The sequence below is a fragment of the Anoplophora glabripennis genome, unplaced genomic scaffold (genome assembly GCF_000390285.2).
Source record: "Anoplophora glabripennis isolate ALB-LARVAE unplaced genomic scaffold, Agla_2.0 scaffold570, whole genome shotgun sequence".
In the NCBI taxonomy this organism is placed as follows: domain Eukaryota; kingdom Metazoa; phylum Arthropoda; class Insecta; order Coleoptera; family Cerambycidae; genus Anoplophora; species Anoplophora glabripennis.
The window spans coordinates 71,303-97,589 of NW_019416711.1; the positions used below are offsets into that span (position 1 = coordinate 71,303).

Below are 26,287 nucleotides of genomic sequence, written 5' to 3' on the forward strand. Positions count from 1 at the left end.
AATTAATGACATTTTTACAGTGTTCTTAGTTTGATATTTGTTGTTGCAAAAATGTCTACTTTATTTCTGCCTGTGTATTACTTATTATTTGACTAAAAAGACATATTTTTCAGTAACTATTATCTGTCCAAGAGAAGAAAAAAAAACATAAGTAACTGTTGGTAACTTGATAATTAATTTAAAAAGTCAAGTTTTCTATAAATTTATGTGACTATCAACTGCATAAGTATATCTAAAACTTTATCATTAGCTGTTTTTATATGAATATTAGTTAAGACATAATCAGCTAGATCGCGTCGGCTTTGTAATGCAGAGGTACTGCGATTTGGCAGACAGTTTTTGGTATAAATTATGCACAATGTTAGAACGATTTTAGATTTATTCATCAATTTCGTCATCATACTCATTACTATAAAACTGTTTATAATTGTGTTTTTCATATTTCTTCATTTCCAAAACGCCATCCGTAACGCATTTTCCGTTACTTATCATTTTAGATTCGACGAATGGGCAAGTAACACACTGGCAATACTTATGTAGTTTCATTCTCAGAATTTGGTTCTCTGACTTCAGAAACTCCCTTTCTTCATTTATAGAGTACCGAGATGCATCCGCTTGCGCAACCCTCTGCCAAAACAAATCTAAAGACTCCAGGTATTCGTCCTGATCGTCCATATATACTTTCATTGAGTCTTCAGGCACGGGAAAAGGCATAATTTTCTCCTCCTGTGTTTCCAATTTCCTACACACCGCCGTAGCATGCAGGATGTGTTCGCCTTTTTCCTGGAGTTTCTCCAAGTATTGTATGGCTGAGTTGTAATTGACTGTTAAAATTCTCATCTGGTTGAAATCCCTTTCTCTATCTTTCTGTAACTTCATTTTTAAGTGGCTAAAGACAAACGTAAAGTAATTGTTTTCATCTTTGATGTCTTTTAACCTGTTGCTTAATAACTTGCAGGAATCTTTATACTTCGATTTTAACCTTCTCACGCATTCCGACATTTTCCTGAGCTTTCCAAGTTGTATGACAAGTAGTTTCTGCACGGAATCATCTTGAGCCTTAAGTTTATCGTGTTCCTTCTTCCTAGCTCTGGTTCTCTCCTCAAAGTTTCGCAAAAACTCTCGAGTCTGTTTACACATATTTAGAAGATCCTTTTCCAAAACTCCTCTTAGTCTCTGGATGATTTGGGCGTATTTAGTACCTTCTTCTTCTAATTTAGAAAAATATTCAGCACGAACGTTCTGTTTCTGTTCTTTCCAGGCCATCTCTAGTTTGTATATCATTGTTTTCAAATAAATGTCTTCTTCAACGGCATCTATTTTAAGTTCTTGTGATTGCTCCTCTGCTCTTTGTATTAAATTCGCAACCTAGAACATTATTTTAAAAATTAACAACGCAGGAATCTAAAAGTAAGGAAATTATATGTTTATTGTTCAGGGTGTACAAGGACTATGACAAACTTTGACAGATAGTAGCTGGGTTAAATTCAACCATTTTTTGTTATATGAACATATATGTCCGATTTGTTTTTGTTTAGAAGATGTTTAAAAAATACAATTTCTTATTTCAATCAAAGTAAACTGATAAATAAAAATGATGGTTGCTATAACAATAATTATTATAATTTGTGTTTAAAATTTAAACATTAATTGTTAACCAAATTAACATTTCTAAAGACTATAAAAATTGTTGAAAATGTCCACCCTCGGCTTGAATGCAAACCTCACATTGGCGAACTAAAGATTCCGTCGAATTTGAATCATTTTTTATCTGTTTAGCTGCATCCTGAATTCTTTCAAGCAACTGCTGATGGGTAGTGATTGTGAAAAATTAAGGGGGTGATTCCTAGTCGAAAATTAGGTAGAACAAAATCTTTCCTTTTAAACGAGAAGAGAAAAATTTAGGGTTCATTTTTTAGCCTTAAATATGGAAAAAGTTACAAGAATAACATTTTGTATACATTTCCTATCAACAAAAAGACATTAATTGGATAATTCCTGAAATTTCTCCTTTGGTTGCAAGGGTTAGAAGTAACTAAGTACATTTTGGAGAAGTGCTGGAAGTAATTCCTCGAGAAAGCAAGTTTATGGTCTCCAAGAATTTCAGAACAAAAGAAAATAGAGAAAACTGTTGCTGATGATGAAATTCGATTTATTGACGTGGATTTTCTTCTGTTAAAGCCTTTATGCCCAATCTTATTCGGAATCCAATGAGAAAAGATAATCTTTCCCTTATAGAAAACAAAGAAAACCAATTGCTCGGATTCTTATTTCTCATCAAAATGTTTTAAAGAAATTTTATACCAATCAGACGATCTCTGTTTTTGAGACATGTACCTACGTTGTTTTCCGTTAGGAATTTTATTTATTTATTAATAGACTACAAGCTCATCGGAAATTTTCAAGGGCATTTGACCCAGCATGAATTACTTATAAATCAATACTACCACATATAAGAATAACCTTAGAAAATATGCCATCAATTCTTGTTGGTACAGGTAAGTTAAACCTGTCCACCAAGGGGGGTGGTTTTCGGCAAAACATTTTTGTACGCCATTTCTAAAGTATTAGGATATATAAAAAAAATGAACCTCGACCTAATGCCGTACAAAAATAGCAGTATCGGATGTAAGGAAAATTTTTGATTTTCTGAAAATTTTGTCCCGGTTTTTGGTGATTTACTACAGTAAGTTATTTACACTGCAAGTTTCGGATTAATACATAGATAACTTTTTTAGTGACGCCGTACGTATCTGCTGATAAAGGGGTTAGAAGTGCAGAGCGCAACCCTCTATTTTAGCCCCCATTGTTTCAAGTCATTAGAAAATGTACGGCATCGATTCCACATGATTATTTAACTCTCCAAACAATTCTTAGCAACTATGCCGTCTGAAAATTATGGTTAGTGCAAAAGGTTATAAACAATTACTTGTATTTTGGAATTGAGTTTTATTTTTTTTTTCGATAAGATCATTAATTCCTGCACGGCAACCACTTTTTTGATAAAACATAACCAAAAACTATCGTACTAAATCATGGCCGGTTATAATAAATGGTACAAATTAAAAATTCGAATTAAAAAACAAAAAAATATATTGTGAAAATTTATATTATTTTGAAAATTCCTTGTTATAAACTATAAATGTTGTATTCAAAATATTATGACTGTAATAATTGACTTTTCATAAATAAAAAAATAAAAAAAAAAATGCCGTACATTTTTAACTAGTGGATTTTACTAGTGCTGGCAACTGAAATCGGTTTTTTGGATAGTCGGTTAACCGTTTTCGGATAATTCGGATTTTTACGAAACCCGAAAACCGGTTATTCGATTCTTCAAATATGCGATTATTCAAATAACCGATTATTCGATAATCTATGGAAACATCTAAATAATCGGATTCTTTCTTTATAGCCAATAACTGCATAACACCATAATACTCGTATAGTCTTAGTGTTATGTAGTTATTGACACCGGCTACATGGTGCATACATATTGGAAGGGTTGATCTATTAAGGGAAATACAATTTATTTTTATATTTTATCCTGGGACACAGACACAGACTGATAAAAAAACCAGTCACCCACACCCACATACACAAAACAACCAAATCCATTTATATAAATAATAAATTGAAGAATCACAGTAACAAGTGCAACTGTTTTAACTGTTTTAACATTTTAAAATTTAAAATATGTAAATATGTGAATAACATCGTATATCTCGTCAGTTTTACAAAGCGCCGATTTTCAGATATCCGGTTTTGTTCATTATTCGAGTAACGGATTATTCGAATAACCGGTTTTAGAATATCCGGTTTTAGCAACTATTCGACTAACCGGTTTTATCTGAAATCGGTTTTTACGGAACCCGGTTAACCGGTTTCATTTTTTTCTGGTTTTTGCCAGCACTAGATTTTACATAGCTGATAATATTTGTCATTAAATTTTTACTACATTTGTAAGCCATTAATAACTATATGGCCTTTTCAAATTTTCATCAGAAATATAACATAAAGAATGAAAATTGGAATGCCGTACATATTTGTTGGAACAATTCTCCGAAATTGTACCTATAAGTCCAAAATGAGTTTTATCCTAATTTCAAGAGAAATTTAATTTATACCGTAGATTATGATGGCATTGTTAAAGTTAAAAAAACTTGTGTATAGAGAATCGAGAAAATATTTTGAGAAATTTAGAAATTTAATGACGCGCAAGAAAGAATTATTTTTAAATAAATATAATAATAAACAATTAATTTTAACTCAATATTCATGAGAATTCCTATATAAATACTTACACTTAAAACAGTGATATAATATATGTATTGAAGTAACAGTACCCTCGTATTTGCATATTTGCAACTTCTGTTACAATTGTTTGAACAATTTATTTATGCAAAAATTGTGATGAAGCCATTGTCATACAATATATGTTTAAAATTAGTAAAAATAATTTAAACGCGCATTTATTACAAAAACAACTTTAAGATTGTCGGTTATAAACATGAATAAAACCACATAAAAATTTACACGCCGAAAAGAAAAAAGAGACGGAGAAAGAAGATGTCTCGATGGCCAGCTAGAAACTCGAAGCGGTAATTTTAATTTTACAATAAAAATAATTCCAAATTTTTAAAAAAATATTCGATTGCAGATTTTTTAATAATAATTTTTTAGTTTGAAAAAATTTAACATGTACTTGTGAAAAAAAAAATTAATATACCTATAAGCTTTTCAAATTTTTAAAATAAATAATTTTTATATCGACCTATGGTTTTTTAACGGCATATGTCTTAAAAATTATTTTACATCTTAAATAATGTTTTAGCAACAATGCCGGCCATTTTCAATGATCAGAAACCATAAGGGTCAGAATATAGGGGTTTGCATCCGGGATTTGTCACTCCTGTATCGACAAATATGTACGGCATTACTGAAAAATATTTCTATATGATATTGTGAGTCTTATTATAGAAAGGCCTTACAGTAGTAAATAATTTGTAATAAGGGGAAAATAGTAGTAAAAATAAAATCAATTCTTACAAGTAATACTTATTTGCAAAAATACATTTCAAGCCATTTAGAACCATTTTATTTGTACGGCATTTTGTTTTTGTTGATTATTATTGTTGTCAGTATTAACAAAATATACAGGGTGGTCCGAATTTTATGCAGGAAACTTCGAGGGCAGATAGATCTTTTTAAAATAATAGGTGTTTGTCTTATAAACATAGGTCTGGAACGGCCTCGTTTTAGAGATACAGGGTGTTGAAGTTGTTAAAAAAAATTATTTTTTGTTTATATCTCCGAAATCCATCGACCGATTTCAATCAAATTTAGTACAGATAATGTATGATAGTAGGCCTTGTATTTCCTAAAATACGAGCTCTAAAGGTTCAACCAGTGGTGTACAACTGGACAGGGTCACCCTTTTTATAAAAAAAACTACGCCACTGTATTTTTTACAAGCTATTGTAACGAATTTATATTCTAATGCACATAATACGTAAAAAAGGTAACATGAATTTTTTCCCTAAAGTTCGCCGTTCTCAAGTTATTCATACCAATACAATCCCCTTGTGGCAGACACTTCTAACCATAATATTACAAGAATATTTATGTTTATGCTTAAAAGTAAGTGCAATTTGTAAGCACATCAACAAAATTCTTTACACTCGTCGCTTTCATCTTTTTGGATTAAAACGATGTTTGGAAAATCACGACGGCGCAATGAAAGGCACAGAAATTAAATTTTTAAGAACATTTGACGACGATCCTCGGCTAAGTACACAAAAACGTCTCGTCAACTTGAGGTGAGTAAATCGAAAATTTGAAAAGTTCTACGTAAGGATGACAGAAATCCGTACCATTTACAACCTGTGTAAAATTTACTTCCGGGAGATGCAGAGAGACGCCTGAATTTTTATCAGTGGTTGTTTGAATTCTTACTAGAAATACTTTGGACCGATGAGGCTACGTTCACAAGGTGAGGGGCAGTGAATTTTCACAATCTGGATATTTGATCACAAGAAAATCCTCATGAAATTCGATGTCATTTCTAAACTTTCTAGAAAACCATCTATTTGAATTATTAGAGGATGTTCCATTAAATATACGACAAAATAGCTGGATACAAATGGATGGTGCTCCTGCGCATTTTAGGAGAATAATACAAGAATGGCTTAATGAAAATTATATGAGATGATGGATAGGTAGAAGACCAAATGTCAATGTCAACCATAATGGTGCAGAGGGTCCAGTGTCTTGGCCAGCCAGATCGCCAGATCTAAACTACCTGGACCTCTATGTTTGGGGTGACCTACCTGAAAAGTTTACTCTACTCCAATAGATACTAGACCACAACTACTGCAGCGAATAGAAAACACCATATGATATTAGCTTGAATTAGTTCCATTAACAAATGTTAGAAACGTATCAATATGGGTGGTTCGCATTTTAAACAATTGCTGTAAATACGTAACGTTAATTTTGTTTCTTGTTTAGTTGTTGTTGCTTGATAAATGTATTTTTATTATTATTTTGATTTAAATTGTTCTTATTTGTAAAGATAATACCTCCAGGGAAAACTAAAACACCAGGAACACTACCTCACAAGTGATGTGGAAAGAATTTTGTTGATGTGCTTATAAACTGCACTTACTTTTAAGCATAAACATAAATATTTTTGCAATATTATGATCTGAAGTGTCTGCCACAAGGGGATTGTATTTGTATCAATAACTTGAAAATGGTGAACCTTAGAGAAAAAATTCAAGGCACCTTTTTTACGTATTTAGTGCATTAGAATATAAATCCATTACAATAACTTGTAAAAAATACAGTGGCGTAGGTTTCTTTTATAAAAGGGGGTGACCCCTGTTCAGTTGTACACCACTGGCTAAACCTTTAGAGCTCATATTATAGGGAATGCAAGGCCTACTATCGTACATTATTTGTACCAAATTTTATTGAGATCGGTTAATAGATTCCTGAGATATAAACAAAAAATAATATTTTTTTAACAACTTCAACACCCTGTATCTCTAAAATGGAGCCGTTCCAGACCTATGTTTAGAAGGCAAACTACTATTATTTTAAAGAAATCTATCTGTCCTCGAAGTTTCCTGCATAAAATTCGGACCACCCTATATATTAATGCCGTACAAAAATTTTTCACCGTGAAATCCTACTTTTCACTATCAGAGGGAAATTAATTTTCCTATAGTAAGTACATGTTTCACGAAAAATGTACAGAATGGCCAAAAATGTCATTATTTTATAAAATAGAATTAAAATTAGTGAATTTGATGTTGGTTCAAATCACCCCCCATACGCTACAAATCGAGTAGGTATTCCTAACCCATGTATCAGCAAGTACGTACGGCGTTGCTTAAAAATTTATCTATGTATCGATCCGAAACTTGCAGTATAAATGCCGTACTGTAATAAATCACCAAAACCCGGGCCAAAATTTTCGGAAAATCTAAAGGGTGTGTGAATCATTTTATTATGCCACCTACCTCAACACCACCCAGTATGTGTCAATCGAAGCGCAGGTAAAAGACCCCGAATAACTTACAAGGCACACTTCGAATGAACCACAGTCATTAAGACCGGGAACACGTGGCGCCCCCTGGGGTTTCCATAAACATAAACGAGCATAGTAACAAATGTATTCAAGCTAGCATACACATATAAATAATCAACCTTATTCGGGCGCTGGCCAGGCACCATTGTCACAAAGAACCCCCTCTCTTAATTTCGGAATCCCGGCCTACATTTTGGTACTCATAAATTACATTACCTCAAGAGCAAATAAACACTTAGCTGGCGCATTCCGTGTGAACAGCTGAGGTTTGATTCAAGGCAACCACGATAGTTTTCATTACAAAATAAAATATATATTGATTCCTATTATGTTAGGTGTATGTTTTCAAGTGGAGCTTATTTACAATTAATGATTAGGATTACCTTACGGGTGTAGTACGTAAACATACAGTCTGACTGTCAAGAGGCAACAATGGGCAGATGAGATGTGATCAGGGTTCCTGGCAATCACTCGTGATATGTAACAAACAAGTACTGCTGTATGTTCTTAATACGTAACTAATTATGGTTTACACTCACCGGGGGCGCCCCGCCCCGTCCTTCGCTGTCCTATCTGGCGGTCCCTCGAATAAGCATCCCCGATGTAGGTTGTGCATGCATCTGGAACACCTGTAATCAAAACTACACACACATACGCTCACTTCTTTCATCCTCGTATCTCTCGGCTCAGCCCCTGGATACGGCGCCCCTTGGCTAATGCCCTCGGCCTCACCATTCATTCTCGTATCACTCGCCTGATACGGCGCCCCTGGGCCACGACTACCTCTCGGCCTTACCATCCACTCTCGTCACCAGTCATTCATTCAGTAGTAACACAATAACAATAATAATAATAACACCTTATTTATAGAGACAGNAACTAGAAAGAGGTTAGGTCGGTTTTTTATGTAATTCATACGAAAAAGACCTGAATTACAAATGATTCCACCAATATTATCTTTGGCCTAGGTCACAAAAAAAAGAGGATAATCCTGAAGCAAAGTGGATCGCAAATATGTCCCATATAAAAAATTAATCTTACGACCATTACTTAAGTAAAATATTTGCTGTTTCAACGTCTACGTTTACTAAAACATCTGTATCAGAATCCGTCATTTTGCTGAACGATTTTTATCCTCATTCAAATAAAATGTCAAAAAGAAAAAGGTTAAGTTACCGGCTGACAATACTAGTTGAATAATACTAACAGAATATTCAGCTGAAGGGTGAAGAGTTCAGTCATTTGATCTAAACTGGTGACGTCACATAGTAGTTTAAATGACTGACTATTCTCGCAAAAACGTAATATTCACTCATACTACACATACTACAACATACGACTTCACTCGCGAAACAAAGCCTATAGTTTCTGAATTTATAATATGTGGTAGTATTGATTTATAAGAAATTCATGCTGAGTCAAATGACCCCTTCAAAATTTCCGATGGGCTTGTGTCTATAAGGGCTTGAAAATGCCGTGAAATTTATTTTGTGAAAAAGCATGGTTTCAAAATGGCAGCGTTATAAATTGATTAATGAAATAGCTTCATTTGGTGTAGCACATTACATCAAGAGATCAATCAGCTACTGGTAGATTACGACTTCTATCTTTCACAAGGAAATTTAGAATGGGAAGTCTGTCTTTGATTACCTGTTGTTCATTGTCCTTTTGCAATTCCTCTAGCTGCACGCGGAACAAGTCTATTAATTTATTAATATGTTCCATGTGGTTCCTGTCATTCATTACGTACTGCTGCTCCGCGTCTCTTATCTCGTCCATAAGGAGAGATATTGCGAAATTCTTGCAATCTATAACCCTCTCAAAATTGTGCCACGCGAATTCCAAGTCTTCCTTCATTTTCGGTAAGGCTATGTTAATAAGCATCTGCCTCCATTCTCTTTCGTGCCTTTTAATTGTGAGTTCTCCATACTTCACTTCTCGGTCTAGGTAGTCCCGTTTGATTTGTTTCTTTTTCTCTATCAGTTGTAGCTTTTTCTCGGCTTTTTTTGCCGCTTTTAAGGCCTTTTTTTCTTCGGGGGTCAGTTTGGGTTTCGGCGGCATGGTTGCGGGCAGTAGATTGACGTAAGTACGTACTTTCAAAGTTAAAAATAAATTGACATTCTGTCAAAATATACGTTGGTTTACAGTGAGCACACGAATGTTGATGGCTGCATACCAACTGCTTTACAAGTTTTAGATGCGTTCCTGACTTTTAGTCCACAGTACGGGCCCCCCTGGAAAGTTGATTACCACATATTTTATAACTCCTGAGGAGCTTCGTTTTGACGAGTCTACCACACTTTTCCAGACCAAAAACATGGCAATTTCCTGGGGTTTTGAAAAGTCAAGACCACATATTTTATTTTTAGCTTAAGTTACTGGAAATTTTGTTGCAAGTGCCGATTTAAATTTGTCCGACAGAAATTCTTCCGACATTGACGTGTCTACCGGTCGAAACATGCCAAAATAACAGGGTATTGAAAATCAATTACCACATAGGTAATTTTTACTAAAATTAATTGTAAATAATTAATTCATTCAAAAAGTATTGTTGTCCGACAAATTTCAAGCCGCGTTTTTTCAGTCCGACAGCTGGAAATCGGAATTTTCACGGGGTATGATAAATCGATTACCACATGTCGGACAAAAATAACACAATAGAAAAGTGTTTTTTATAAGCAAAAATTGTAATGTCCGACAAAAATATATCCGCAGTCCGAGAAAAAATGATGAAAACGTAAAAAATGTGCACATGTATTTATAATTTCTAATAAGGTACCTACTTATTTTCATTTATTAAGCAAAATTCCATATAAATATACAATACAGGATGTTTCAGAAAGACCTCCCGTAAATACAGAGGGTGATAGTACGACAAAAATGAGAATTTTTTTCTTATCAACTATATGTCCATGTCCTCTTGTTTTCGAGATACAGAGAGACAAAATTTTTTAAATAGAAGTTTTACGAAAATTTCCAAACGGGGAAAATATTTTTAAGAAATTTGGTATTCCGGGATTTTTAAGGGTGCCAAATACGGTAGTCAAATTATTTTTTGTATATTTCATAGATGGCGCTAGTTATGCTACATTCTTATTACATTTTAAGTTCTATTTTTTTTTGAGGATAGATTTTTTACCGTTCGGGCTCCAATTTCAATTGTACAATTTTATTTTCTAAAAACAATGTACTCTTGTTAGAACTTCCTAATGTGGGCGAAGTCACTTATTTTATAATGTAATATTGTAAGTCTTTTTTCTCGAAAATCGCCCACATTAGGAGGTTCTAACAAGAGTACATTATTTTTAGAAAATAAAATTGTACAATAGAAATTGGAGCCCGAATGGTAAAAAACCTAACCTCAAAAAAAAATAGAACTTAAAATATAATAAGAATGTAGAAAACTTGCGCCTTCTATGAAATATACAAAAAATAATTTGACTAGCCCATTTGGCACCCTTAAAAACCCCGGAATACCAAATTTCATAAAAATATTTCGCACCGTTTGTAAATTTTCGTAAAAATTCTATTTAAAAAAAATTTATTTTATCTCTCTGTATCTCGAAANGTGGCAAATTTAAAAAGCGTGAAAAGTATGTAGATTCTGATGTTGCAAGATATGCGAATATTCGACATAATCGTTATCGTAAGAGAATGGAATTTGGTCATTTATGTCAATGGCTTCAAAACAGAAATTGTGACATGGCTCTATATTTTTTGATATTTTTGTGGAATGAGGATGATGATGTTCCTTATTTATGTTATAAGTTTAGAGAATCATATCACATATTCTCTATTCCAGATCCAGAAGAATGGTTAGAAGCATATAATGATATAGTATTTTTTCAGTTATTTCGATTGAAAAAATAAATATGTCCCATATAAAAAATTAATCTTACCATTAAGTAAAATATTTGCTGTTTCAACGTCTACGTTTACTAAAACATCTGTGCCTCTAAAGTTTAAATTTAAAGTGACCACTTCCACGGCCGTATCAGAATCCATCATTTTGCTGAACGATTTTTATCCTCATTCAAACAAAATGTCAAAAAGAAAAAGGTTAAGTTACCGGCTGACAATAGTAGTTGAATATATCAACAGAATATTCAGCTGAAGGGTGAAGAGTTCAGTCATTTGATTTAAACTCGTGACGTTACATAGTAGTTTAAATGACTGACTATTCTCGCAAAAACGTAATATTCACTCATACTACACATACTACAACAAACGACTTCACTCGCGAAAAAAAGCCTATAGTTTCTGAATTTATAATATGTGGTTATTATTGATTTATAAGAAATTCATGCTGAGTCAAATGACCCCTTCAAAATTTCCGATGGGCTTGTGTCTATAAGGGCTTGAAAATGCCGTGAAATTTCTTTTGTGAAAAAGCATGGTTTCAAAATGGCAGCATTATGAATTGATTAATGAAATGGCTTCATTTGGTATGGCACATTATATCAAGAGATCAATCAGCTACTGGTAGATTACGACTTCTATCTTTCACAAGGAAATTTAGAATGGGAAGTCTGTCTTTGATTACCTGTTGTTCATTGTCCTTTTGCAGTTCCTCTAGCTGCATGCGGAACAAGTCTATTAATTTATTAATATGTTCCATGTGGTTCCTGTCATTCATTACGTACTGCTGCTCCGCGTCTCTTATCTCGTCCATAAGGAGAGATATTGCGAAATTCTTGCAATCTATAACCCTCTCAAAGTTGTGCCACGCGAATTCCAAGTCTTCCTTCATTTTCGGTAAGGCTATGTTAATAAGCATCTGCCTCCATTCTCTTTCGTGCCTTTTAATTGTGAGTTCTCCATACTTCACTTCTCGGTCTAGGTAGTCCCGTTTGATTTGTTTCTTTTTCTCTATCAGTTGTAGCTTTTTCTCGGCTTTTTTTGCCGCTTTTAAGGCCTTTTTTTCTTCGGGGGTCAGTTTGGGTTTCGGCGGCATGGTTGCGGGCAATAGATTGACGTAAGTACGTACTTTCAAAGTTAAAAATAAATTGACATTCTGTCAAAATATACGTTGGTTTACAGTAAGCACACGAATGTTGATGGCTGCATACCAACTGCTTTACAAGTTTTAGATGCGGTCCTGACTTTAGCAGATTTTGTATACAAATTCGGATGTATTTCTGATTGCTCTACATGGGTAGTTGAACAATTTTCAGAAACTACATGTTTTTCATACAGTTTTGAATACAGAATCTTTCATGTGTAACAACGTAATGACATTATTGTTTATTATAGTGGTCAGCGTTTAAAATCAGGAAATAATGAAACGACATTCTTTCATAAATGTATTAATTTTGGCAAATAAACTGTTTTTTTAGTAAATTGTACAATTTTCTACTTATATGAATGAACTAAATTACATACTTGTAACATGTTATGTAACTAATTACCATGCAATTTTTTGTCCATCGTTTTCAATACTCAGCAAAGCTTGAACGACAGTGTTTACCATATTCTACCGAGTGACTAAATTAGCAAGCACGCTGATCGTTTCTTTTACTGAGGAAGGGATTTAGTTAAATTTATTAGAGACAATTCAAACATTTATTTATGTTTGGTCACCGTAATTCTGTTAATTTTAATAGTACAAGGAAACGTCAATATTTTTATGTAGAATTTTATGCCCTACAATTTTTATAAGAATTTTTTTTCTAGCTCTTATCCATTTTGAGTTATCTTGAAAAAAAACCCTTTATTTTATCTTTTTTCACCCCTGGCCGGGGGGTTAAAAAAAATTACTGTCACTTGCTTATTGTTACTATATACCTCAAACTAACATATAATATTTAGGCAAGTTGACCAAAATTGCGATTTAAAGGTCCATTTAATTGGTCTACGAATCATAAAAGAAAGAAATCAATTTTAAATGTTGATGATTATCTACTGACTTGGCTAGTGATGATAGTGACTTAAAAGTAGACAGAATAACAATAACACAAAGCACATTGCAGAATGCAGAATAGAATGCGCTAAATCCAAGCGTACAGGTGCGTAATTTTTTTTAGCACCAGTCGTCAATCATAAAAGACAAAAGTATTTGTTTTTGATAGGTATTTTGGGTATTTTAAATGCATTGAGTAATTTAAATACTCAAGAGTATTTAAACTACTTTTAGAAGATTTTAAATACTATTTTAAAATACAAAATACTTTTAGGGTCATAACAATAGTATTTTAATTGCAAAATACAAAATACAATTTTATATTTAAAATACTGTTTGGTATTTTTTTTGTCATCATGGGAGGTACATATATTTTAGGAATAAACAAAACATTTACTGACAAGGAGAAAGCTGGTAACGGAATTGAATTAATTATTCTAATAAAACAGTATTTTTAAGTACATTTATTAAAATAGAAAAATATAAATTTGTACCTACCCTAGGTAGACTTTGTGATTGTTCGGTTGTTATTATTATATTTTATGGAATGTTGGGTTAAATCGTAATAAAGATTGCATTTTTTTGCATAGATTTCGCTACATAGTTCGTTTAAATCCAATGCACACATAACAGACTTAACATTGTACTTATTAATTGTACAGTTGGGAGTAAGAAATTTCAATTTTTGACTGTTAACGCCAATTTTCAAAACAATGGCTTTAAGTTAATTAATTAATATGAATCATGGTGGAGAGCTTTATGGCTCTACAAAATAAATTTTTGTTACTTGGTTTTAATTCAGACAAATATTTTGGAAGCTATGAAAATATATTAATACATTTTCACAGTTCGTGACATAGGTATTGTTTTCTAAAATTTTGGAAAATAACACAACAAAATGTGACTTACCTTCTAAACTATAGAAACCATATTATACTTTTCCAAAAACAGCAAATATGCTTTTGAAAAAAAAAGGCTCATATTTGCTGTTTTTGATTTTTTACAAGAAAACAAATTGACGAATTTTAAACAATCGTACCTTATTTTGTAGGTATTTTTAATACTTATAAGCCTGTANTTACCTATGTGGTAATTGATTTTCAATACCCTGTTATTTTGGCATGTTTCGACCGGTAGACACGTCAATGTCGGAAGAATTTCTGTCGGACTTTAAATCGGCGTTTGCAACAAAATTTCCAGTTACTTAAGCTAAAAATAAAAGATGTGGTATTGACTTTTCAGGACCCCGAGAAATTGCCATGTTTTTGGACTTTTCCGAGTGGAAAAGCGGAGGAATCGAGAAAAGTTGCAGAGGAAATATGTGGTAGACTCGTCAAAACGAAGCTCCTCAGGAGTTATAAAGTACTTGGTAATCAACTTTCCAGAGGGGGCCTGTACTGGCTGAACTGTGGACTATTTAGCAGATTTTGTTATACAAATTCGGATGTATTTTTTCTGATTGCTCATTATAATATGGGTAGTTGAACGATTTTCATAAACTAGGTACATGTTTTTCAAATAGTTTTGAATACTGAATCTTTCATGTGTAACAATGTAAAGACATACTTAATTGTTTATTATAGGAAATAATTAAAGGACATTTCATAAATTTATTAATTTTGGCAAATATACTGTTTTTTTAGTAAATTCTACAAATTTTCTACTTATCTGAATGAACTAAATTACATACTTGTAGCCTGTTATGTAAGTAATTACCATGCAATTTTTTGTCCATCGTTTTCAATAGAGACTCAGCAAAGCTTGAACAGTGTTTACCATACTGTACCGGGTGGTTAAATTAGCAAGTGCGTAGATCGTTTCTTATACTGAGGAAGGGATTTAATTAAATTTATTAGAGACAATTCAAACAATTATTTATACTTGGTCACCGTAACTAATCATAAAAGAAATCAATTTTAAATGTTGATGGTTGTCTACTGACTTGGCTAGTGATGATAGTGACTTAAAAGTAGACAGAATAGCAATAACACAAAGCACATTGCAGAATAGAATGCGCTAAATCTAGGCGTACAGGTGCGTAATTTTTTTTAGCACCAGTCGTCAATCATAAAAGACAAAAAGTATTTGTTTGTGATAGATATTTTGGGTATTTTAAATACATTGAGTAATTTAAATACTCAAGAGTATTTAAATTACTGTTAGAAGATTTTAAATACTATTTTAAAATACAAAATACTTTAAGGGTCATAACAATAGTATTTTAATTGCAAAATACAAAATACTATTTTATATTTAAAACACTATTTGGTATTTTTTTTTGTCAACATGGGAGGTACATATATTTCAGGAATAAACAAAACATTTACTGACAAGGAGAAAGCTGGTAACGGAATTGAATTAATTATTCTAATAAAACAGTATTTTTAAGTAGATTTATTAAAATAGAAAAATATAAATTTGTACCTACCCTAGGTAGACTTTGTGATTGTTCGGTTGTTATTATTATATTTTATGGAATGTTGGGTTAAATCGTAATAAAGATTGCATTTTTTGCATAGATTTCGCTACATAGTTCGTTTAAATCCAATGCACACGTAACAGACTTAACATTGTACTTATTAATTGTACAGTTGGGAGTAAGAAATTTCAATTTTTGACTGTTAACGCCAAATTTCAAAACAATGACTTTAAGTTAATTAATTAATATGAATCATGGTGGAGAGCTTTATGGCTCTACAAAATAAATTTTTGTTACTTGGTTTTAATTCAGACAAATATTTTGGAAGCTATGAAAATATATTAATACATTTTCACAGTTCGTGACATAGGTATTGTTTTCTAAAATTTTGGAAAATAACACAATAAAATGTGACTTACCTTCTAAACTATAGAAACCATATATACTTTTCCAAAAACAGCAAATATGCTTTTGAAAAAAAAGACTCATATTTGCTGTTTTTGATTTTTTACAAGAAAACAAATTGACGAATTTTAAACAATCGTACCTTATTTTGTAGGTATTTTTAATACTTATAAGCCTGTATTTTTTATTTTTCACCAGTAATAACGGTTCGATAGTTACATGAAAAAAAAAACAGTTTTTCGTATATTCTTTCATAGGCCCGGTCTGGCTCTTTCAAGTGCCGTCGGGAAAAATCTAAATCGGGGCCTATATCTCAAATTTGGTTATACTGAGATAATTGCATTTGAATAGTTGAGAAAATAATAATGTTCGTTATTTTTTTATTACAAGAGCTAACTCGTTAATTTCTTTAACAAAGTAATTATTGTTTAGGTCTTAATTAATTATTGATGATATAAATAAAATAGTTTAGGATAAGAAAAAAATGGATTTTGAATGAGTTACTACAGTTTTCGTCTACAAAATTTTTATTGAGAAAAAATTAAACATTTTCTATTTTTAGATAAAAAATATATTTGTTAATAATCAATAATGACATAAAAGGAAAATTTATTACGATTCAGAGTCAGAGTCATCTTCTTGGTCAATATTACTTTCATCCTGGTGGTCAGTCTTACTAGCAGGCCGAAGGGAGTTGTAAAATATACATAGGTGGTATAAAATTTAGCCTTACACAGACCCCTAATTTTTTTACCGTCAATTGGCAGCAAACCTTGACACAATTTTGGAAATTGATATTCTTCGGCGTTTGTGCGTGTTTTTTGTCTGCAAGTCTAGTTCTTTATGATTTTCTCCAAAATTATACACAAAAAATACTGTATTGGAAGACTTCGGATCGCAGTGGATTTCTCTGATTTTGCTGATTTTTACAGCCTCTCCAGTACTATCTTTTTTCCAGTTTTGTTTCTTTACCATTGGTTTAAAAGTTACAAAATCTTCTTGAGACATTTCTTTTACTTTGTACTGTGGGGCAGTCACTTTGGCCATTTTTATTAGACTATTCCTCTGATCAGGAGTGTATATAGCAGAGCGACGTTTTTTGCAACTTCAATCACAGCATTCATGCTGTCATTTTCATTCTGCGTGTGGCCAATTTCAAGAAAACGGTGTGTTATTTCCAAATCCAAAGTCATTAATGCATAAGCACACATCGCAAAAACAAAAGGATTACGGTTTTTACCACCGTATGCTATTGTCGGAATGAATAAAGAATAACCTTTTGTATGCCATTTTCTTTAACACTTTTTAAACAGATCCATAAACAACTTCCAATTTCATCCGGTCCTCTCTTCGATATTTACTCATGCCATACCTACATAGCAATAGCCTTGATTGCTGCCTAAATCATAAATTGCAAAGTTGTATGTTGCGATTTTACTTTTATAATAAAAATCGCTGACTTCTGACTTGGGCGTTACTAACACCTTCTACAAATCAAAGCATGCTGTTGTTAGAGATTTATCATTTTTCGACAATTCTTTATCAGTCTTTCAGATTTCGAACCGCGATTTTGTTTAAATTATGATTATTATAATTATCATTTTTTCTGTTCTCTTCTCGGAATCTGTATTCTTATAGGCACTACATATGGAATATTTTTTGGCTTAAAGAAAGCTATATTAAATTTCGAGTTCTCTCGTTTTTCCTCCAGGCCCACACTTATAGATAAAGGAGTTATTAGTTTAAAGGGTTTACGGTTTGGAAAATATATTTATTTCTCTCTTTCTTTCCTGTAGGTACACTATTTATAGGGGTAAAGGGCAAAATAATAAAATTTGTGTAATTTTTTTCACCTGGGAAAATCCCATTTCTACAAAAGATTCAATTTTCATTTTTACATTCTTCTATTTTCTTTTCAATTTACGGTGGCTATATCTCAAGAATTTACAAAAAANCTCCAAAATTATACACAAAAAATACTTTATTGGGAGACTTTGGATCGCAGTGGATTTATCTGATTTTGCTGATTTTTACAGCCTCTCCAGTAATATCTTTTTTCCAGTTTTGTTTCTTTACCATTGGTTTAAAAGTTACAAAATCTTCTTGAGACATTTCTTTTACTTTGTACTGTGGGGCAGTAACTTTGGCCATTTTTATTAGACTAATCCTCTGATCAGGAGTGTATATAGCAGAGCGACGTTTTTTTGCATGTCATTTTCATTCTGCGTGTGGCCAATTTCAAGAAAACGGTGTGTTATTTCCAAATCCAAAGTCATTAAAGCATAAGCACACATCGGAAAAACAAAAGGATTAAGGTTTTGACCACCGTATGCAATTGTCGGAATGAATAAAGAATAACCTTTTGTATGCCATTTTCTTTAACACTTGAAATGATCCATAAACAACTTCCAATTTTATCCGGTCCTCTCTTCGATATTTGCTCATGCCATACCTACATAGCAATAGCCTTGATTGCTGCCTAAATCATAAATTGTAAAGTTCTATGTTGCGATTTTACTTTTATAATAAAAATCGCTGACTTCTGACTTGGGCGTTACTAACACCTTCTGCAAATCAAAGCATGCTGTTGTTAGAGATTTATCATTTTTCGACAATTCTTTATCGATGTTTTTCAGATTTCGAACCGCGATTTTGTTTAAATTATGATTATTATAATTATCATTTTTTCTGTTTGCTTCTCGGAATCTGTATTCTTATAGGCACTATACACGGAATCTTTTTTGGCTTAAAGAAAGCTATATTAAATTTCGAGTTCTCTCGTTTTCCTCCAGGCCCACGCTTATAGATAAAGGAGTTATTAGTTTAAAGGGCTTACGGTTTGGAAAATATATTTGTTTCTCTCTTTCTTTCCTGTAGATACACTGTTTATAGGGGTATAGGGCGAAATAATAAAATTTGTGTTATTTTTTTCACCTGGGAAAATCCCATTTCTGCAAAAGATTCAATTTTCATTTTTACGTTCTTCTATTTTCTTTTCAATTTACGGTGGCTATATCTCAAGAATTTACAAAAAATTTTCTTATACTTTTGGCGCCTTGTTAGTCGTTCGGGGGCCTATCTTCCAAAATAAGTCGGGTTTTGCCGACTTCCCGACCTGGCCAGACCGGGCCTGTTCTTTCATTATATTTAAACAATATTTTACCACTAGCAACTGACTGCAAATATTTTCCTAGTATTTGGATACCCTTCCAAGGAATCAAGAACAAAATACCCCCTTAATGTATTTTTTTGAAAAAAAATTAATTCGACTGGACTACTACGCACAATGCCAAACAGGTCCGACTAAAATTATTTCTCATTATTTTCATTTAAAATTCATGTTTTCTTTTTACGCACACCATGCCAATCTGGTTTCTTCGGAAAAGTTCACCGACCGTATGGGATAATAAAGTCAGTTCAAAATATCTGTAGCAGTGGACCCCCAAGACATTTTTATTACATATTTATTTTGTTCAGGGTTACCAGCTGCACACAGCGGTATTCCTCATCTGTAACATTAACTGGGTACAGTATAGGTATATTATTTTACGAAAGCATATTTTTCTTTCAATTGAGCCAATATAGAGTGCATCAAAATTGTTTTTAACATATATTGAAAATAAGCCATTGAAATAAATACCTACCAAAGTGTTGGTCGACTCATCTTTACTGATATACAGAGTGACCCATTTGAAAGCGGGCCACCCTCATAACATTTTTATTTATGGAGCGATTTTGACGAAATTTTTTTTGAAATGTAGAGGGGGGAAAAGTGTATTTTAGGGCCAAGAGCCGTCCAGTTCTTTTTTAAACTAAGGCCTACTAGATCACATTCAGAGGCTGAAAAATCCAGAATCCATATTAGCGATTTTTTTAGAAAAAATCTGCGTACGCCACTGGATTCGGCGTCCCCTGAAATGGATCTGTACCAAATTTCATGAAAAAATATTCAACATTAACGATTCTGCGGCTAAATTGCTGTCAAATTGTTTATTATGCATAAAGAAACTTTTTATCTAGTAACCCATGCGATAATAAATCAATCACAACAAATATTTAATAACACGTTTAATAGACATCATTATACCAAAATACAATGAAACAGACAGAAAAATGAACGAGAAATTAACATAAAATTTACAAAAAATACAATAAAATAAAATTAACACACATGAATTAAATTAAATTCTGGAATTTTCAACTAAATCTCCATTTAATTGAATGAATATTTTTGTAAATGTTGCCTCTCCTAGATTTTTTTATGGGGGTTCATTAAAGAAAAAGTTTACTACACTCGTCCAATGAATGCAGAAGAACTGCGCGAAAGAAGAAGATAGGCATGCGCTGAAATTACAACACATCAATTGTCTAATGTTATGGCACACATTCAAAGACGATACAATAAATGCATTCAATTAAATGGAGATTAGTTGAAAAATCTAGAATTTAAAGTTAATTCATGTGTGTTAATTTTATTTTATTTTACTGCGTTTTTTGTAAATTTTATGTTAATTTCTCGTTTGTTTTTCTGTTTGTTTCATTGTATTTTGATATAAGGATTGTCTATTAAACGTGTTATTAAATATTTGTTGTGATTGATTTATTATCGCATGGGTTACTAGATAAAAAGTTTCTTTATGCATAATAAACAATTTGACAGAAATTTAACTGCAGAATCGTTAATGTTGAATATTTGTCCATGAAATTTGGTACAGATCCATTTCAGGGGACACCGAATCCAGTGGCGTACGTAGATTTTTTCTAAAAAAATCGCTAATATGGATTCTGGATTTTTCAGCCTCTGAATGTGATCTAGTAGGCCTTAGTTTAAAAAGAACTGGACGGGGCTTGGCCCCAAAATACACTTTTCCCCCCTCTACATTTCAAAAAAAATTTCGTCAAAATTGCTCCATAAATAAAAATGTTATGAGGGTGGCCCGCTTTCAAATGGGTCACTCTGTAGAATGGAAGATTGAGTGTCCAAAAACTTTTTGCTTATTAAGTACAAAATTATTACCCACTGGAGTAGTATCTACGTAATTGAATTTAAGTAGGTGCATTAACTATTTTCGACATTGACCCAAATTTCCGCTGCATTAATTAACTAAAAATAATAATAAAAAAAACTATATAAAAAAAACTTAAATAAGTATGTGCTTTCCAGTTAGTTGGACTCTACACTTAACTATTAAGCTAATGGTATAATTTGCATAATTTGTTTATGGTATTTTAAATTATATTTTGCAACACTGGGTAGCTCAAATAAGTAGAGGTTATTCAAACGGGTTATAAAGTTATCTGTAGGATCAATAAAAAGCGACAGCTTGTCTTGGGTTACTTATTACAGAATTAAAATAATATCGGGGTTCCAGCTGATTAATTTATTTGGGTACAGGTTTTCCAACAAATAAATTTGATGTAATGAACATATTCGTCAAATCTCTTTAATTTCGAGATACAGAGTGTTGCAAGTTTCTAAAAAAATGTTTTTTTCAATTGTCTCGTGAATAGAAAGAAAAATTTTTTAAGTGGAACAAATATTTATTGAAGTGCGTTCTATATACGAGCCAATATTCACGTTGATTGATTCACCAGTGGCGTACTTACTGTGCATTCTACTGTTATTTAAAAAAATATATAATGGCATGCCAATGCCTTTATTAATTATTAATATTCCACCAGTTTTAAAACTGAATTTAATCCAAACTACAATTATTTAATTTCCAACTAAATTTCATTCAATTCAATTTCAACATTTGGTTACTACTTAGATTTTCATTCATTTGGCAGAAGTTAACAGTTTTTTTGTTGTTTATTCCAAAAATTAAAAGAATTAAGAATTGTTTTAATTTATGTAGGTGTTGCGTTAATTTTTAAGTAGCTTTTGGACCGTAAATAAATCCTCACTTCTTAGACATAATATAAGTACTTGTCAATAATACTTTATTTGTGATCAATATTAACTTAATATCTTACATAAAAAATAACATAACAAATAGCATAAACAACTTCTATGAAAAAATTACATTTTCAGGCTGCCATGTGGGCTTTAGAGATATTTATTCAAGTGTAAGTATGTCTAAGGGTTTCATCCATAAATTAATCTAAATTTTTTTGGCTGTTGCTGAATAGGAATTGTGGTGTTATTGACACGAATAATATGTGGTTTGACTTTGTGACAAAGATTTATTACAAAATTTAGCGGCGTTTAAAAAACAGGTTATGCAAATTTGATAAATCAAGGTCTTCACTAGTGTTAGATATAGCGTCTTTTGGCTCGTATACAGAAGAAGATGCATAGAGGTGGGCTAGATCTGCATATTGCATTTGCAAAAATGAAACTTCGTATTCTTTGGTGAGTTGTAAGGGCAGTCTTTCGTATAAAGTTTTTATCTAGAATGCTTCGTTAAAAAGATAAAAAAAAACTTAAAAAAATGTTTTTAATTTTTTTTAAATAATTAAAAAACTAGTAATTGAAATATCGTAATTTGAAGTTGGACACATGTATGTATATAAACATTGTCCAAGTTTTGAGGCCTTTTCCTAAAATTTAGAAGCTCCAGTGGCGGGAATACAGGGTGTGCCATTTAACACTCCCGCTCCCAATATCTCCGAAATGAATAAATTTATGTTAGTTCTGGAAACTGGGGTTGTTAAGTCCCTCGAATAGCTTCAAATTGTAGTTAGAACTGTTAGTTCAAAATAAAAAAAAATTTTTTGACCTAATCGACCCTCCTCCTTTGTACTTAAATTTCTGTAATTTTTATTGTACGGTGACGTCCTGGATCTTCATTTATCAATGGATAACTACCACTTTTGCAAAGGCGTCTTTCAATATCTGCAACGGATTGATGGTTGGATACCTGGCGACTAGAATATATTTCGTCATATGTGTATCTTTCCATCCTGTGGTATTAAATACTCATTAAGAATTGACAGGTACAACCACTTTCAAAAATCAAACTGAAAGCACAAACAAATACAGTCAAATCAGATGTGTGTACCTAAACCGCTCATTTATTGAAAATTATACAAGAGACAAAAGCATCCAAATCCTATCAGCTATCAGTTAATAACTGATAGCTAGATAGCTAATGAAAGTATCTGTCAGTATTGTATAAACGGAAAAATATTAAGGACCGATATTTTCACATCAGTTGTAACTTTTAAAAAACCCTCTGTATGACACCAGATTGTGTCAGTTGAACGCAGAAGCCTAAACTTAAAAAATAATCAAGAGTTATTTAAAAGATTAAACATTTTTTTGGATGTAAGTGGATTAAATCAACCTAATTGAAGTTCAGGGATAGGTATGTGGTCTTTTGTTGTACAAGTACTTACGGGACACTCTGTATAGTCACATTCTTCACAAAATTTGTGTACATATGCTGACCTAACCTAATTTAACTTAACCTGCATATTTACTTGAATATAATGACCTTAAACTTTTTTTTCTATTGCGCTGCTAGAAGAAAGTGAGGCAATTTTTCAGTTTTTTTCACATTGACTGGGCATCATGCATAGTGCCAAATCACATTATCCATCTGTTTCGAAATATCCATTGTTCCGTACATACACTACCAAAAATCTTGTGCTACTTAACTTTTAATACGTTAATGAAAAGAAAGGACATATTTAAGTTACAGTAAAGGTTACATAAAAAATATATTTTCCTTGAAATATTGATATTAATAGTCATTGTGCTATATACGAGTACAATAGCGTCTAACATTTTTACCTTTCTTCTCATACCTACCCGGATTTCTTAAAAAGTAATCAAAACTGGTTTTATAGTTATCGCAAACCCCGTGCTTAACTAAAATTTTCTTTATTTGCTGTCTAAAAATATCTGTTTTATTATATAATTATTTTACAGTTACAGTAGGAAAACCCATATATGTGTTTTTAAATGGTAAATCCTCAGACATAAGGCGTCATGTTGAAATTTCCTAAACAATTAATACAAATTAAGAACTAAGAAGTTAAAAAAATCTTAACTTATGGTAAATGTTCAATTAATTTTATAGCGAATTAAATCTAGTCTGTTGAAATATTTAAATTTCATGGATAACGTGATTCTAAATTTATTTGTAAACTCTGAGGTCGATTATTTCCGAAACCATCGTCAAGGTTATATTTAATGGATCGAAATCGTATATCAAATTGTAATGGAAACAGATTGATGTACTTCGGAGTCTGCATTAAAGATCGCATTACATGATATTTAAAATAAGGAAGGTATAAACGTGTAGGTATAAAATAGAGCTAAAAAATCTTGCCTTGAAATATTTCAACATTATAGCATGGATGGAGCCATCAAAGTTAAGCCAAGAGAAATTGCAAGAGGGATATTCTTGTTATTCTTGAGGTGTATTGTATAACTATACTTACTATTTATAGTATGATTGATAATTAGGGTGTATACATCTTCTTTCACTTTTGACTACAGAACTGAATGGACTAATTTCAGAGGTAGATAAGTTTTGAATTAGAACCAAGCTTCTTTTGGATAGTTGACAAAATAAATTCTTAGGCCGGGCACCTCCCAAATTCATTGCGATGTTAACGGACCATATATTTGCATTACAAGTATTTCGACCTCTTGCAGAAATGTAGCGACATTGACCTGGAAATATTCCTATTGTAAAAGCTGTATCTACATCTAGACATGACAAGTATGTGGTTGGGATTGATACAAAGTAATCAAATGAGTTGCTCCAACAATGCAAAATAATTTTTTTCTTCGGGACTTTACAGACTTGGAGGTAGTAATAAAACGAGGGGATCTACAGTTCAATACACCTATGAAGGAAAATAAATATCACTACAAAATTTGGAACGGTGAAAATAAAATGAAAGTGTTACTTTTATAATATAATACATATATATATATTTTTAATTAGCAACAAATCTATATATAATATATACATATATCTATTATATTATCCTTATTTAAAAAATTTCTGGATAGAAGAAAAAATATAGGGTGCACATATGGAAATTGCATATCAACTTTGAATAAAATTCTTGCTTCATTTGTTCTTACAAAAAAAAAACATTTTTTCCTCAATTGTAATCCTCCGTATCTCCAAACGAAACGTTTCCGGACATATGTTTGTATCACTATTAAAGTAAGGCCGAGCATTTTAGTATGTACCTATCTACATCTACTTCAAAATTTCTACCGTTCAGTACTTTACAGTTTCAAGATTATTGGTTTTGTATGATGTCATTCACAACACGATAATTCAATTAAAGCATTTAATCAAAGTGCCTTCGTATACCAAGATTAATTGTAATAATTAACCAGAAATAATTTTGTACTCTACGATTAATAAAAACCAAACCAAATTCAAATTAATCTTTATGTAAAAATAAATAACAAGGTTTTAGAACCACGCTACTAAATATATCCACAATACAATGATCTCATCATTACTTTTTGTGATTATTTCATTCTCCCTGTTTTTGATTTTTTATATCGCATTTAGTTTGCAAAAAAATTAGCACTGTTATTGGAATTTCATTAACTTGGCAACAAACCTTCAGTAATTTATGTTAGATATAGGGATTTGATTGTTGTTGGTAGTAAATAAAATGGTAATAGACTTAATAAATACAGGGTGATTCAAAAAACAGCTGACAGACTTCTAGGGTAGATAATACATGAAAAATTAAGACAAAAAGCCTTAATAAACATAGGGTAGCAAATGCCTCCTTAACGAGATACAGGGCGTCAAAGTTTCTATAAAATTAAACATTGTCTGCAATAATTCCAAAATGCCTGAACATTTCTATTTCAAATTTGCTATGCGTACTTAGCACCTTAATACCAATGTTTGATGTACTGCTCAAAATGTTATGAGCAGCAGTGTCGTAGAGTCGGGGTCAACGTGACCCTTTTTGAAAAATGTTTTCTACGCCCCTGGTAATTTTGTCAAACGGGCACTATTTTCGTATAAAGTATTCA

At 32.0% G+C, this 26,287-nt stretch overlaps 1 protein-coding gene across 1 annotated transcript; it reads right to left on the reverse strand.

Moving 5' to 3' along the window:
• Nucleotides 1–378: 378 nt before the first annotated feature.
• LOC108912077 (coiled-coil domain-containing protein 65-like) lies at nucleotides 379–9,655 on the reverse strand. The gene is made up of 2 exons (XM_018717236.2): nucleotides 9,245–9,655; nucleotides 379–1,368 (listed from the first exon to the last, which is right to left on the reverse strand). The coding sequence occupies exons 1-2, from the start codon at nucleotides 9,653–9,655 to the stop codon at nucleotides 379–381; spliced, it is 1,401 nt and encodes a 466-aa protein (XP_018572752.2).
• Nucleotides 9,656–26,287: the final 16,632 nt, after the last annotated feature.

What these genes read in the sequence shown, in the direction of transcription:
- LOC108912077 (XM_018717236.2), bottom strand. Translation starts at nt 9,655, where the DNA reads ATGCCGCCGAAACCCAAACTGACCCCCGAAGAAAAAAAGGCCTTAAAA. An exon ending in AAAAGGACAATGAACAACAG is followed by an intron (nt 1,369 to 9,244) that starts GTAATCAAAGAC and finishes ATAATGTTCTAG; the next exon opens with GTTGCGAATTTAATACAAAG.